Source organism: Corticium candelabrum, chromosome 7 (assembly GCF_963422355.1).
Source record: "Corticium candelabrum chromosome 7, ooCorCand1.1, whole genome shotgun sequence".
NCBI classification, from domain to species: domain Eukaryota; kingdom Metazoa; phylum Porifera; class Homoscleromorpha; order Homosclerophorida; family Plakinidae; genus Corticium; species Corticium candelabrum.
The window spans coordinates 4,477,223-4,491,428 of NC_085091.1; the positions used below are offsets into that span (position 1 = coordinate 4,477,223).

The window sequence follows — 14,206 nt, forward strand, 5'->3', positions numbered from 1 at the left end:
GTGTGTGTGTGTGTGTGTGTGTGTGTGTGTGTGTGTGTGTGTGTGTGTGTGTGTGTGTGTGTGTGTGTGTGTGTGTGTGTGTGTGTGTGTGTGTGTGTGTGTGTGTGTGTGTGTGTGTGTGTGTGTGTGTGTGTGTGTGTGTGTGTGTGTGTGTGTGTGTGTGTGTGTGTGTGTGTGTGTGTGTGTGTGTGTGTGTGTGTGTGTGTGTGTGTGTGTGTGTGTGTGTGTGTGTGTGTGTGTGTGTGTGTGTGTGTGTGTGTGTGTGTGTGTGTGTGTGTGTGTGTGTGTGTGTGTGTGTGTGTGTGTGTGTGTGTGTGTGTGTGTGTGTGTGTGTGTGTGTGTGTGTGTGTGTGTGTGTGTGTGTGTGTGTGTGTGTGTGTGTGTGTGTGTGTGTGTGTGTGTGTGTGTGTGTGTGTGTGTGTGTGTGTGTGTGTGTGTGTGTGTGTGTGTGTGTGTGTGTGTGTGTGTGTGTGTGTGTGTGTGTGTGTGTGTGTGTGTGTGTGTGTGTGTGTGTGTGTGTGTGTGTGTGTGTGTGTGTGTGTGTGTGTGTGTGTGTGTGTGTGTGTGTGTGTGTGTGTGTGTGTGTGTGTGTGTGTGTGTGTGTGTGTGTGTGTGTGTGTGTGTGTGTGTGTGTGTGTGTGTGTGTGTGTGTGTGTGTGTGTGTGTGTGTGTGTGTGTGTGTGTGTGTGTGTGTGTGTGTGTGTGTGTGTGTGTGTGTGTGTGTGTGTGTGTGTGTGTGTGTGTGTGTGTGTGTGTGTGTGTGTGTGTGTGTGTGTGTGTGTGTGTGTGTGTGTGTGTGTGTGTGTGTGTGTGTGTGTGTGTGTGTGTGTGTGTGTGTGTGTGTGTGTGTGTGTGTGTGTGTGTGTGTGTGTGTGTGTGTGTGTGTGTGTGTGTGTGTGTGTGTGTGTGTGTGTGTGTGTGTGTGTGTGTGTGTGTGTGTGTGTGTGTGTGTGTGTGTGTGTGTGTGTGTGTGTGTGTGTGTGTGTGTGTGTGTGTGTGTGTGTGTGTGTGTGTGTGTGTGTGTGTGTGTGTGTGTGTGTGTGTGTGTGTGTGTGTGTGTGTGTGTGTGTGTGTGTGTGTGTGTGTGTGTGTGTGTGTGTGTGTGTGTGTGTGTGTGTGTGTGTGTGTGTGTGTGTGTGTGTGTGTGTGTGTGTGTGTGTGTGTGTGTGTGTGTGTGTGTGTGTGTGTGTGTGTGTGTGTGTGTGTGTGTGTGTGTGTGTGTGTGTGTGTGTGTGTGTGTGTGTGTGTGTGTGTGTGTGTGTGTGTGTGTGTGTGTGTGTGTGTGTGTGTGTGTGTGTGTGTGTGTGTGTGTGTGTGTGTGTGTGTGTGTGTGTGTGTGTGTGTGTGTGTGTGTGTGTGTGTGTGTGTGTGTGTGTGTGTGTGTGTGTGTGTGTGTGTGTGTGTGTGTGTGTGTGTGTGTGTGTGTGTGTGTGTGTGTGTGTGTGTGTGTGTGTGTGTGTGTGTGTGTGTGTGTGTGTATGTCTATGTGTAAGAGAGGATCTCTAGGGCGAGCCACAGCCCCTTTGAATTTGCTCGTGCATGCCGAATATAGAGAGCTCAACAGTGAAGTTGTTGTCTTCTGGAGTTCTCTCGGGATGACGCGATTTCCTGCTGATTGATTTTGTCTCCACTCGCGCATGAATTTCTCTGGAATGGAACATCGGATCTCCACCAAATTTAAACTGGCTCGTTTCTGACCTTGAACGGTATACACGGAGCATGTTGTTTATTTAGAGCAAGATATTTTTGATTATATCTGGTTCCAGCCTTGTACCCTTCTTGCGCGCCTGGAGAAGAGGGCCTGGTACACGTCTTCGCATGCATGCATGGACTACCTTAAATTGGGGTAATGTATGCGCACATGCAGAACTGACGTTGTTTAGAATCTCTAGCCAATAATGTCGTGCACAACTGACAGCGAAACAGCTTCTGTGCACCAGTAGTGGATGAAGATATAGACCCAAGGTCAAGTGATCCAGCTAGACAATTTTAGACCTTGTTTTTGTGGCAGCTGTATTAAGTATCAATTTTGTCATTCCTTAATGTGTGCTCGTATACGTACTGTACTGCAGTCAGGCTGTTTTCAGTGTTTGCTTACTGAGAAGGACTGCAGTAGAAGTTGCAGCTTATTTTGGGAATTTCTATCTGTATGAGAGACAGTCTTTCATGCAGATCTGCCAGCGCTGTGCTCGGTGCATTCGAGCTGCAGCAGAATTGCTGGTGCAGGCACATGACAGCCAGGACTGGTATCTAAGTTGAAAAAAGTGGACAAAGAACATTACTGGAGACGATCGATGCAGCACCTCTTTATGGTGCTGTGCATGTGAACAGTTGCTCTCTAGCTAAGTGCACACTGGCTCTTTAGACTTTGAACAGGTCTTCTGTATGGCTGCTGAGAAAGAAGAGTCACTACTGAACACGGAACGTGTATCGCTGTCATTGTGTGCGACATATTAGCTCGCGATTCTAACAACGTGGGTTCCTCATTTGTGCATACATTACACCGATTTCGAGGTAATTTATGCACACATGCGAAGGCATTGTGTACCAGGACCTCTTCTCCGGGCGTGCAAGAGGGCCTGGGTACGAGGCTAATCCCGGTCATGAAAGAATACGCCTACTTTCATTTGCTTGTGTCCACGCGTCGAATAGCTGACATGTTCAATATTCCTGTTGCTTACAATGGCAGCAATGTCTTCGAAGTGACGTTGTCCATCAGGAATGTCAAGGTGTGACTCTGCTATAATACAGGGAACCGATTATCGGGTTGAGTACGTATGCTGCCCGGATATATATCTTTGAACGGGAATTCTTGAAACGGGATATTCAGTTATGTTTTTATTTGTCTTCAACGGGATACTTATTAGCTAACAATCAATAATCTGATCAGCTTGGGTGAAGAACGTGATCTCATCTAGTAACAGAATATTCATGACCTTAAATAATTATTGACACATGACAAGAGTGAGGTCTTGCTTCGCACACCAATTATACTGATGACTTTACTGTATAAGTCACCACTTATCTGTTAAACTGCTATGTTTAGCTTATTTTACTGAGATATTATGCATGTTATCTGTCATCGTGCGTTTTCCCTGTTTGGCAAAGATTGAGAACTAGTTGCTACGAAGTTGTAGAATAGATGTCACCAATTTGCCGGAGGCCAGGATGTTTGTCATATGTTTTTAGTACACAGTACGTGAAGAAAAGAGTTGTTTACTTGAACACATATGTCATATCGCTATATTACAACACAAATAGTGAAGTTTGTTGGAATGAGACCAAGTAGGTGCAGATTTTAGAAATTATGGGATATATTGTCTGACAAACTAATAACAGCAGCAGAGTGTTACCTTTTTGATACAAAATTTCTGAAATATGGGCAATTATTTTGACTATTATAAGTGACTAACAGTGCAGGTAGTGGATGAAGGTTTTGCACATGATTTGATGTTACCTGTTGTTTGGAAGTATGCACACTAAGTAGTGTGTTTTTGTCTGTAGGGTTGTGAGTGGCTTTGGAGGGGCCTTGTTTGTGTACTTTCATCGTCGTGTTGTTGAAATAAGGAGAAAGTACAGGAACAAGACACGTTTCTTGGAGAAGAGGTCAGGAGGTGGTTTTCAAGTGTTTACTGTGTTTGTTTTGAGTGTTTATTTTTGTTCAGTCGCTTCATCTATCCTTTGATTGTTGTGTTTGTAATATCAACGCTTGAGTTTCCAGGAGGATTTGGGAAGTTTATGGCTGGAGAGGTAAGAGAGACAAGAAAATTATGTAGACAAATTTGCAAAAAGAAAGAATAAGTTTAATTAAGACGGAAATAAGTATGTCGGCTGAGAGGAAGTTGATGGGAAAGTGTATGATGGACTTATGGGTAGACATGGGTTAAAAGAGAACTCACACGCAAAAACAAGTTGCTCTTGAGAAATAGCCTTGCTTTTTTGAGAATTTTGACGGTACCCTAGTTGCTAGCCAAAGTGAGTTTGTAAAGGAGAAATAACACGAATGCATGCGAGGCATGACGTCACTGGAGGGAGGCCCTGATCATTTTGTATAAGAAAAATCTTGATTAGCGCGATGCGACCTTCTACATCAAATCATCTGATTGGATGCAACACTTGAACATTCACTTTCACTATGAGGTATGTGCAGCTTTGTAGCGATGAGAGGAAAATGCTGGAGGCATTCGTTATGACTTCTCATGTGAGTAGGTCTGGAACTTTGAGGAAACATAGCATCAACTTTCACTTTGACGTGTAGTGCTGTAAAGAGAGTGTTACAGGTAGGAAAATACAACGGCTTCATGTCTGTTATGATCTTATTTCATGATCAGACTTCTCTCTTTCCGACATATTTGCAACAGTTTAAAAATCATTGGCATATTAAGGGAGAACTATCACCAAATACTAAAAAGTTGTTGAAAGAAAGATACAAGGCCTGGTATCTTCCTGCAGGAGACTTACGGTCCAGACAGCCACAGAAGCAGAGAATGGGCAACGAGTTGTTCAGATGATTCCCCGTATGTGGCACGAAGTCTTACTCTCTGGAAGTAACTACTTTAGGTTTAACCATACCAAGTGCTCCTAACGCACCCAAAATACAGCGAGACATGATCTATGAACTAATCAAAAAAGGGTCTCCTTCCGAGGCTCCACGGTTGTATTGACACAGTTGATACTTGCGTGATAACTTTGGGATCCCAGTTTGCTTTACTCAATAAAATCACAACTTTTTACCATATGTCTCACAATCCTGACCTTCAAAAGTGCATAGATTTCAGTCTTCCTTGCTAACCAGCAATCAGAGTTATGCTCATGCCACATGATGGCATGTCCACTGATAACAGTGATGACTCTCTTTAGTGTCCTCTGTGTCTCTGGTGGGATTTAAATCATGCCACATACGGGTACTAAACACACCTATGCGTATAATTTCAATGCTTTATTTCTTCGTTATGGTAAATGTCTGCAGTAAACGGTTGCAAAGGGTTGTGTCATGAAGTGACAGCTTTCATCTGAGAGACGGTTGATTTTGGTGAGAGTTCCCCTTTAATGAACCCTAGGTATCTCAAATTGGAGTCAGAAAACTTTCAGATCGGCTAGAAAGTCGTAGACTAGTAGAACACATCAAAGCGGAAGTTGATGCAAGTGTTGTCTTCACGTTGAGCTAATCGAGATTGTTTCAATCAGGGCAATTGATCAGGGTCTCCCACCAGTGATGTCTTGCCTTGTGCGCCTTTTTTGTCTGGGAGCATTCAAAACATGATTCCTCCTTTACGGAGACGCTTTGTCTAACCACTATGGTACCAGTGAACTCCTCGAAGGCAAGGCTATTTTTCAAGAACTTGTTTTTGCATGCGAGTTCCCCTTTAAGGTATTGGAGGCAATTAGATAGAGGCAGGTGGTCAGTGTGATAGACTGGCTAATTAGACAATAGATGACCTGATATGTAAGGGATAGAGAGGAGGTACGAAAGGTTTAATTGACTTGGGGTGGTTCATTTTTCATCATTTTTATTGGCGTGCTCAGCATATGCTTTTCCTACACCTACCCCTTTTGTGAAAGCGTACGATAAATTGTTGTTAACCTGCAACTGTACAAATTTTACATATTAAACTGCATCGTGAAAGAGCCTAAATTGGCAACACAACAAATACCGTATTTCCACGCATTAAGTTGCATGCCGGAAAAAGAGAGGTGATTTGACCAACCTCCCTATAGACTGGACTCATAGATTTATACTGCATCTGTTCTTAGATATTGATTGAACTAACACAAATAAACACTAAGACATATACTACTTTATTATCCAGATGTAGTATATAATCAACCATATAATGTTTGATTGCCTGTGTCTTCATTATTCTTTTCTTCATCGTCCTCCTCTCTTCCTTATCTGTCAGCCCTGCGTGTTCTTCTGCTTGTTCAAACCTAATCCTGTACACACTGACGAGACCCTCCACATTCCCTGGCGAATTTCGTTTTGTTTCTATCATGCTCGTTGTACATGCGAGTACCGCTAGCTTTTTTTGATTACGTGTGATCTTCTGCCACACTGCAAAGACCCATACTCGATACCTTCTGGCTGTTCGACTGTTCTCTTTTTGAGCTGGGCTTCGGGAGGGGGGAGCTGCATTCTCTAGGTCAATGAATCGAGTTACGGCGCATGTGTAGTTGCTCCCTCGCCATAACCGTCACTCCCTTGTGCTATACCGGCATGCTGGTATCGTTACGAGTCTGACAAACAAGTTTCTGGTAATCCCCATTTGTGCCGGCATGCAGCTAAATGTGTAGAAATATGGTACATAGTTGCTCCTTTCTTTAGCATTGAACTGCATTGAAAGTACACTGTGATACCTTGCTTTTTTGGTCCTTTCCAACTCATAAACAGCGCATTCAAATACTTCTTTCTTTTTCTCTAAGCTGCCGGATTTCCATTGTGTGTGTGTGCTTTCCTAACAGCATCTTGATGACCAAGACGTTCAGAGTTGGCAACGCGAACGAGTTCACAAAGTGTAGATACATGTTAGTTGGCTTTTTGTGTACTGCAGCTGCCATTTACTCAACTGAGTGAGGTGGAGATTTTCTATGCCAAAGCTCCATGCCAAGCACGCCATGTGGTGGCTATCACACATATGTGATAGCTAGAAACTAGGATATTTAAGAAGGCTCACTGGGAGCAGAAATAAGGTACAGTAGTTAATACTGTCAAATGTTTAATGTCAATTTGTGGAGAACCAACAGTTTCATTTATCTTCCCTCTATACAGTTTCTTGTGAATATGCCAGAAAAGACCCTGTTCATGCCCATCTACAAACATTTTGCAAAAGTGTAATGCAAGTGTCGTCCCCCTAGCGTAGCCTTGTATGCTCGTGAACATGCTGAAGAAATGGACGACCTCTTGGTAGATACATAATAGACAAACAGCCAAATCACAGATAGGCAGACAGATAGAGAAAGGCAGAGAGACAGATAAGGGTCGCCGGACATTTAGAATGTAAGTTTTGAAATTTTAAATATATGTATTGACAGATAGACAGACAGACAGACAGATTATTTTATTTTTTGATAAACACTATTATATGATCTAGTCACAAGACGGTAACAGTTCTAGAATTTCTAAATCAGGCAGACAAACAGGCAGACAGACAGACAGACTGTTTTATTGCTTTAAAACTTTAAAGATACAACGAGTAAACCTTCATAAGTATACAAATCCACCTTAGTCCATTACTCTGTTCATTAATCAGACTTAACGTATTAAAAACTGAACTGCCTTATCTCTAATTTAGTAAATATGTCTATCTCTACTTGACCATGTGAGAGGTGAGATATTTTTGTAGGATCACTTGGCTGTTACATGTCTGTAATAGAACAGAAAGGCATCGTCTCTAGTCAGTGAGAAATTCTGTTGCTGTTTTGTTAGCTTTAATAGCTTCTGCCTTTGCCAGTTCTTGCAGAAACAATTCTGCCGACACGCCCAGTGACCAAAATGCTCAAAGACTAGAGGGTGTTGAGCCATTCCCTAAAACTTCCTGTTCGTATTTTTCCATTTTTTCCCCTTCTCTTCAGTGTTGCATAGCCATCTACTTAGCCTCGTCTCCAGATGTTCGCCTGACTCCTCCGTGCAGTGCTCGTGCGTCACATGACTAGGCTGACGTCACAGCCTCAGTCGTTGGGGCGAGTTATGTGATGAGCGAGTGCTGCAAAGAGGAGCGAGGCGAATGCCTGGGGACGAGCTACCATATACCTACCCTGATTGTTTGACGGTTTAAAGACTCCATGGATGAGCCAAAGAAATATCCAGTTCAATATCTTTCTCAGACTCCAAATCAAGAAAACACAATATCTGGACAATTTTCTGACTCTGCATACCTGTTTTGTGGTTCTTTGTGGTGAATATTTGAAGCTCATTAAGGCATTCACTCCAACATGACAAAATAGTGTTGGCACTCCATGTTTGCAGGTAAGTAGGTGATGGCCTTCTTTATTGACATATTTGCCGCTCTCACATTGGGCAATCCAATAGATAAATGGCATTTGCAGACCCAACCTCAAACGTGACAGTGAAGCCTTGTTCACAGTACACCTCACGTCGTGTCCTGTCGCATCAAAGGAGGTCATTCCGACAAGATGGGCTGGAATAGGAACAAATCTTATCCAACACATTGTGTCACGTCGCGTCGGAAATGGCCTCCTTTGATGCGATGCGGCACGAGGTGTATTGTGAACCAGGCTTAAGCAAAATTTGTTAGGATTCATTGCTTACACGTGTGGCATCGGAGTTGCTTTCTGCCAGGCACTAGATGCTTTGCTTGTAATAGATCTAACTCTTGCATTGTCTTTATCTCATGAAAGAGAGCTGAACTGTTTATCTGCTGCTGACTTTGCATAGACGGACATACATACATACATACATACATACATACATACATACAGACAGACAGACAGACAGACAGACAGACAGACAGACAGACAGACAGCTATAAAGATGAGCAGAAGGCAGGCAAGAAACTCAGTTGAGTCTATGTTTTGAACTCGTGTTGTCCAAGTGAATTTTCATTCATTAAAAATTGTTTCTTTTAGCTGACACAAAAGCAAACTATAGATCAATTGTTTTCAAATTTCACTTGGTCAGCTGAAGGTGCACTTGATAAAGCCCAAGATAATGTTGTCCAGTTTTGGAACAAGCCGAATGTTTACGTCAGTCTTGTTTTATTCACCACCATCAAAGTCAGTTTACATGAACTCTATTCTATTGTTATAAACTTGACACATGCTCTTGTTTACTGCAGTTTATTACGTCTGCGATTTCTGTGTCACTTCCTGTTCCAACCGGAGTATTTTTTCCAGTCTTTGTTGTTGGTATGGACATGTTTACCAAGTGATGTGACATGTGGTGCAGTTAGTGTCTCCTCAGGTGCTGGATTTGGTAGGATAGTTGGTGAAGCAATGACCACATGGTTTCCTAATGGGATCAAAGGCTCTGGTGAAATTATTCCGGGTGGTTATGCTGTTGTTGGTGCAGCTGCCATGTCTGGTGCAGTGACACATACGATTTCGACGTCAGTCATTGTGTTTGAGCTGACTGGACAGATTACACACATCTTACCTGTGATGATTGCTGTTCTGATTGCCAATGCCATTGCTCAATACTTGCAGCCATCATTCTACGACAGCATAATACAGATCAAGCAGTTACCGTACTTGCCTGATCTTAAGCGTGGAAGGTTAGTGTCAATATTTCATTGATATAAATAGCCCAGGGAATACCTATAATTCACAACGTTGGCAACACTTATGAAAATCTACAGGTAGACAGACAGCATCTTTTTGGATTGACCGACTGTGAGTTAATATGTTCTAGTGGTTGTGGGCAGTAGCTTTGTGCAAAGTTTTGATATTATTGTTTACTTGTTGGTTGACATTTGTAGTAGCTGGTGAATGTCACTGTCTATTACTACATTTTAGGCACTGATGTAAATTACGCAAAGGTCTTTCTAGTGTAGGTCGTGTTTGACTCAAGTGCTATTGGCAGTGACCCAACTGTCTGATAGTGCAAATAGAATTAACTTTGCTTTACTTTTGTTCGACTTGACATCTCAACATGAACAGTAGGTCCAATTGACATTAACTACTGATGTGTTTGATGAATGTTTGTAGCAAAGGCGGCAATTTTTTTTGTAGGCACTAATTTTGTAGCCTGCGATTTCTTATATTTTTACAGATATGTCCAATTTTATTTTGTTTGGTTTGATTTGCTGACTGCCCTGCTGCTTGATATACATGTATATTATGTGCTCGCTGATATCGGCTGTTTATTGTTGATGTTGCACAGGGTGTATGATATCATGGTGAAGGATATTATGAAGCATCGACTCTTTTTTGTGACCTACACGTCATCTTATGCTGACCTTAAGTCAATGCTGCACAAATCGGACTTGCGATCATTTCCAATTGTGGACTCTCCAGGTAGGCACTCAAATGCACTTGTGCGATCGATTAGTCATGACTTAGTGCTTTACAGATTCGATGATTCTATTGGGATCTGTTCAGAGACAGAATTTGCAACAGTTATTGTTTTTCCACAGAAACAAGTGGACGGCAGAGCAAGAAAAAGCTGCAGTCCAAGTGGTTTTGAATACTCCGGATAGGTATTTGCATTGGTTTGCTGTCATCAACACTAGTTTGGGCACTGATGCTCTTTGTTATGTGTGCAGTGGTCTGCGTGTGTCATCTGCTGATTGTCTTACTGTGCCACAAGAAGTGGTTTGATTTTTTTGCATTGACTTGATGCACGAAGAGATTTTAATTAGTTCATGTGTTTCGTAATCCAGCCTGATTCTCCTACATCATCAGGAGCTGCTTCACCCAGTTCTCCGCACATGGTGGGATCATCTACCTTGAAACGACTAGGAGGACGAGGTTAGTAAAACTGCCATTTGCAATGAGTGGGTATAGTAGGGTAGTTTGTCTGTATTAAAAACTTGTAGCTGTTTTCTTGTGTTGTGTGTAAATATGTCACTTACATGACAGTCAGGTAGCACTAGTGACAACACTCAAACCTTGACTGGTCAACTATATTCCTGTGTTGTTCTGTGTGAAGTAATAAAAAGCAATAGTTATTCTAACGTCTTTTGTAAACAGATCTTTCCTAGAAACTGATTGTGATTTAATCTACATCCTATCCTCCTGTGTGAATTATCATAAGGAATTGTTTTGGCTTGGACAAACTGAGCCTAGGTAGGATATGTATGGGGTGATAAGTCCTACCCATGGCAGCCATTTTGCATATAATTTTTGATAAGCTGTTATCATATGATAACAGTTAACCTATACGCAAAGAGGTGGACGTTTTGTCCAAGCGCGTCCAACACAGGTGTAGTATTTGGTCAGACAAACAACACAATTGGTGAGACATTGTCTGAAGTTTGACTGCTATTTTCCACACTGGGTTGCGGTTGAAACGTTTGTCATTTTGAAACAATGAATAATCCTTAATTACAGGTACTTGTGGTGTGTTGTTTCAGAGAAAGAATAGATCATTTATGTAATATGTTGAGTTTCTCAAACATAATGAATTTCATGTTAGTTGTGACCTCTGTAAATTTGTACAGATTGCAATTTGTGTGTGTGTGTGTGTGTGCACGCGTGCGTGGGTGCATGCGTGTGTGCATGCATGCGTGCATGGGTGGGTGGGTTTATGCGTGCGTGCTTGCGTGCGTGGCATGCGTGCATGCATGCATGGGTGTGTGCATGTGTGTATGCGTGTCTACTTAATGAGAACTATAGGCCAGAAAGCCATGTTTGTTTAGTAACTTCATTATTGAGACGGTCCTCTTCACCAATGCCTACTGAAGAACTAACCAATGTAAGTGTACACTTTTGAAATGCTGCTGTTTCACTTTGTAAATTAACTAAATTAAATTTGGCTAAAGGTTCACACAATGAGTGGCAAGACATTGACGGATCAACAGATTGAGGAAGTGAGGGTTATTGCATAGGTGTTGTAGTCGGTCAGTGTGTTCACTGCTATTATTACGTGTAGGAAGAATGGCCTTGTGACTTCCTGCAAACACCAGTTGACTTCAGTGACTGCCAAATAGATGCATCGCCCTTTCAGTTGGTTGAAAGAACATCATTGCACAAGGTGCTGGGTACTTGTTGTGGGAGTTGACTGAGAGGAATGTGAAACGGACTCACTCACACACACACACACACACACACACACACACACACACACACACACACACACACACACACACACACACACATGGCAAATGGATAAGGAGCTGCTGTTTACAGTTACGCCCCCAGCTAGATGGCTGGGTTTCCGTGCACTACGCAGGAGCTATGGTCCATGCTAAGCAATCTCCTGGAGCCTGGCCAGGTACTCGCAGGAGCACTGATGGCGACGCCACTGTGGTGTGGGCACCCAAAGTCCCACCAGGACCCCAGTGGCTGATGGGCTTTGGCGCAGTCGGGGGCCTTTGCCACCCCAGTCAATGATCAGGTACTCATTTATGCTCCTGAGTCGAGAGAGGCAATTGTGTGTAAGTTTCTTGCCCAAATAAATTATGCCATAGCTCGCCGTCACTGTGACTTAATCCTGCAACCCTGCAAGGTTCCGGATGTAGTCCCTCCATAAGATGACTCTGTAACTAACTGAGCTATTGCGCGCACGCGCGCACACACACACACACACACACACACACACACACACACACACACAGACACACACACACACACACACACACACACACACACACACACACACACACACACACGCATGCACGCACACACATGTGCACACACACGCACACACACACACACACACACACACACACACACACACACACACACTCAAGCATGCACATACACCTAGAGGCAACCAACAAACTTTCATGTTATACACAGACTAAGAACATTTTATGTTGAAGAATGCATTAATATCAAATTGCAATGTTTCAGGTGTTTGCTTACGTAAATTAAGTAACACTGATTGGTCGCTTGATTTGTTAGGCACACAGTCTGTTTGCCTTACTGGGTCTATCTCACTCATATGTGACATCTATTGGTCGTCTTATCGGAGTGGTGGCCTTGAAAGAGGTAACGTAGCGTTGAAAGTGATTATGCATGAACTGAGTCAAGACCGTCAGTGACATGCACGTTTGTTTTAGCTAACTGAAGCAATTGAAGGTGCACATAAGGGCGAATCTAGGAGACAAGAAGCCGAGCCACCATCTCTTGCCATAAGCGATGCAGATGAAACGACTGCTTCAGAGACTTTTGAGCTGCGACCATTGAATGGAAGTTTTGCATAGATAAATCTTTTGTAGATTGATGGTCCCTTCCTTTACTACAATGTTGTACAGTGCAAAATTTCCTAAGGCTGATGCGCACGCAACAGCATCCTGCATGCTGTAAATATTACCAGGATTGCTGTCTTTTTGTTAGTTTGGATATTGAAATATTACTGTTTGGTTTATATAATAAGAGGGTGAGAAAGTAGACCTATCATTCTTCGCAAACAGAAAGCTGTGGTGCTGTTAATTAATTAATGAAGGTTAGCATGGATTGCTATAGGTTTGAAGGTCCAGTCGGTCTTTTTTTCTAATACAATGTCTTTTACCTCCTAACTGGAGCAGGCTGGACTCTCAAACTTAGGATTTTTATTTCTAACTATCAGCAGTTACACTGACTGGCCTTACCAGCATTGCCTACTTACAGTAGTATACGTAATAGGACAGCATTAGCTGATTATTTGTTTAATAAAACATGCAGCAGAGCTTTCATTTTTGTCATTTCTTCCCAATTATAACCTGTATGTTTTTGTGCATTGGAAGAAAGGGAATATATATATATATATATATATATATATATATATATATATATATATATATATATATATACCTCATGATCACTGGCCTGTTGTCCGCATGGGCAGATTAGATTGCGGTATAGTTGTATGCATCCATGAACTATATCTCATTCACAGAATTAGCAGCCGCGGACAGAATTCTCATAAAGTTAATTAATTGAATGTTGCATGCAAATTTATGTTGCATGAGTATCTCATAGACATTTTTTAATCCGTTCTGAAGAATTAGCAGCCGGACAGAATTCTCATGAAGAATTTCGTTCACAGAATATATGCCGTTACAGATCCCGTTTTTGCCTGGGCTGATTGCCTTATTGATTGTTAGTTGATATCCCTGTCGTCAGTTTGAAACTCGGTAGTGTGATCTGTTTCACTTGAGATCCCGTTCTTAATTAATTCGCCGGGGTCTGATTAGATTATTGATTGTTAGTTTTGAAATTGTAGCCTATAGTGTCCCGTCCGCGAAAATCCTGTATAGATTAGAAATTTATCCCGGCACCAGATCGCACAAATGATAACTACTCTACGTAACCAAGCGTCCCGTTCCGAGAAATATTTGCAGCGAGTTTCTTCTGTCTTATTTTTCATTCTCCGAAAACGTCGAAGAGAAATGGAATTGTAACCGATTGTCCCGTTTCCTGAAAGTATAACAGTGAGTATCATGTATTCAGCTGCAGGCAGCAGGCACTGGGAAGTCACATGTTTTTAATTAATCATCATTACATAATGCAATCAAAGGTCTCGTGTCGCATCCATTTCGATAGTTCCGTTGGACGTCGTCACTTCAAAGACACGTTGCTTTTGCCGTTGCGGGGAACAGGCGTATCG

General features: G+C 42.4%; 1 protein-coding gene across 1 annotated transcript in view; it reads left to right on the forward strand.

Moving 5' to 3' along the window:
- Positions 1–13,008, forward strand: part of LOC134181898 (chloride channel protein 2-like) — a 25,856-nt gene extending 12,848 nt beyond the window's left edge. Inside the window, exons 12-25 of the mRNA XM_062649182.1 lie at positions 3,505–3,606; positions 3,666–3,750; positions 8,584–8,730; positions 8,793–8,862; positions 8,918–9,227; positions 9,836–9,969; positions 10,025–10,151; positions 10,218–10,266; positions 10,335–10,422; positions 11,313–11,368; positions 11,436–11,483; positions 11,546–11,647; positions 12,520–12,606; positions 12,678–13,008. Coding sequence (XP_062505166.1) covers positions 3,505–3,606; positions 3,666–3,750; positions 8,584–8,730; positions 8,793–8,862; positions 8,918–9,227; positions 9,836–9,969; positions 10,025–10,151; positions 10,218–10,266; positions 10,335–10,422; positions 11,313–11,368; positions 11,436–11,483; positions 11,546–11,647; positions 12,520–12,606; positions 12,678–12,821 — 1,549 coding nt within the window. The 3' untranslated portion in view covers positions 12,822–13,008. The remainder of the gene's footprint in view (positions 1–3,504; positions 3,607–3,665; positions 3,751–8,583; positions 8,731–8,792; positions 8,863–8,917; positions 9,228–9,835; positions 9,970–10,024; positions 10,152–10,217; positions 10,267–10,334; positions 10,423–11,312; positions 11,369–11,435; positions 11,484–11,545; positions 11,648–12,519; positions 12,607–12,677) is intronic.
- The last annotated feature ends 1,198 nt before the right edge of the window (positions 13,009–14,206 follow it).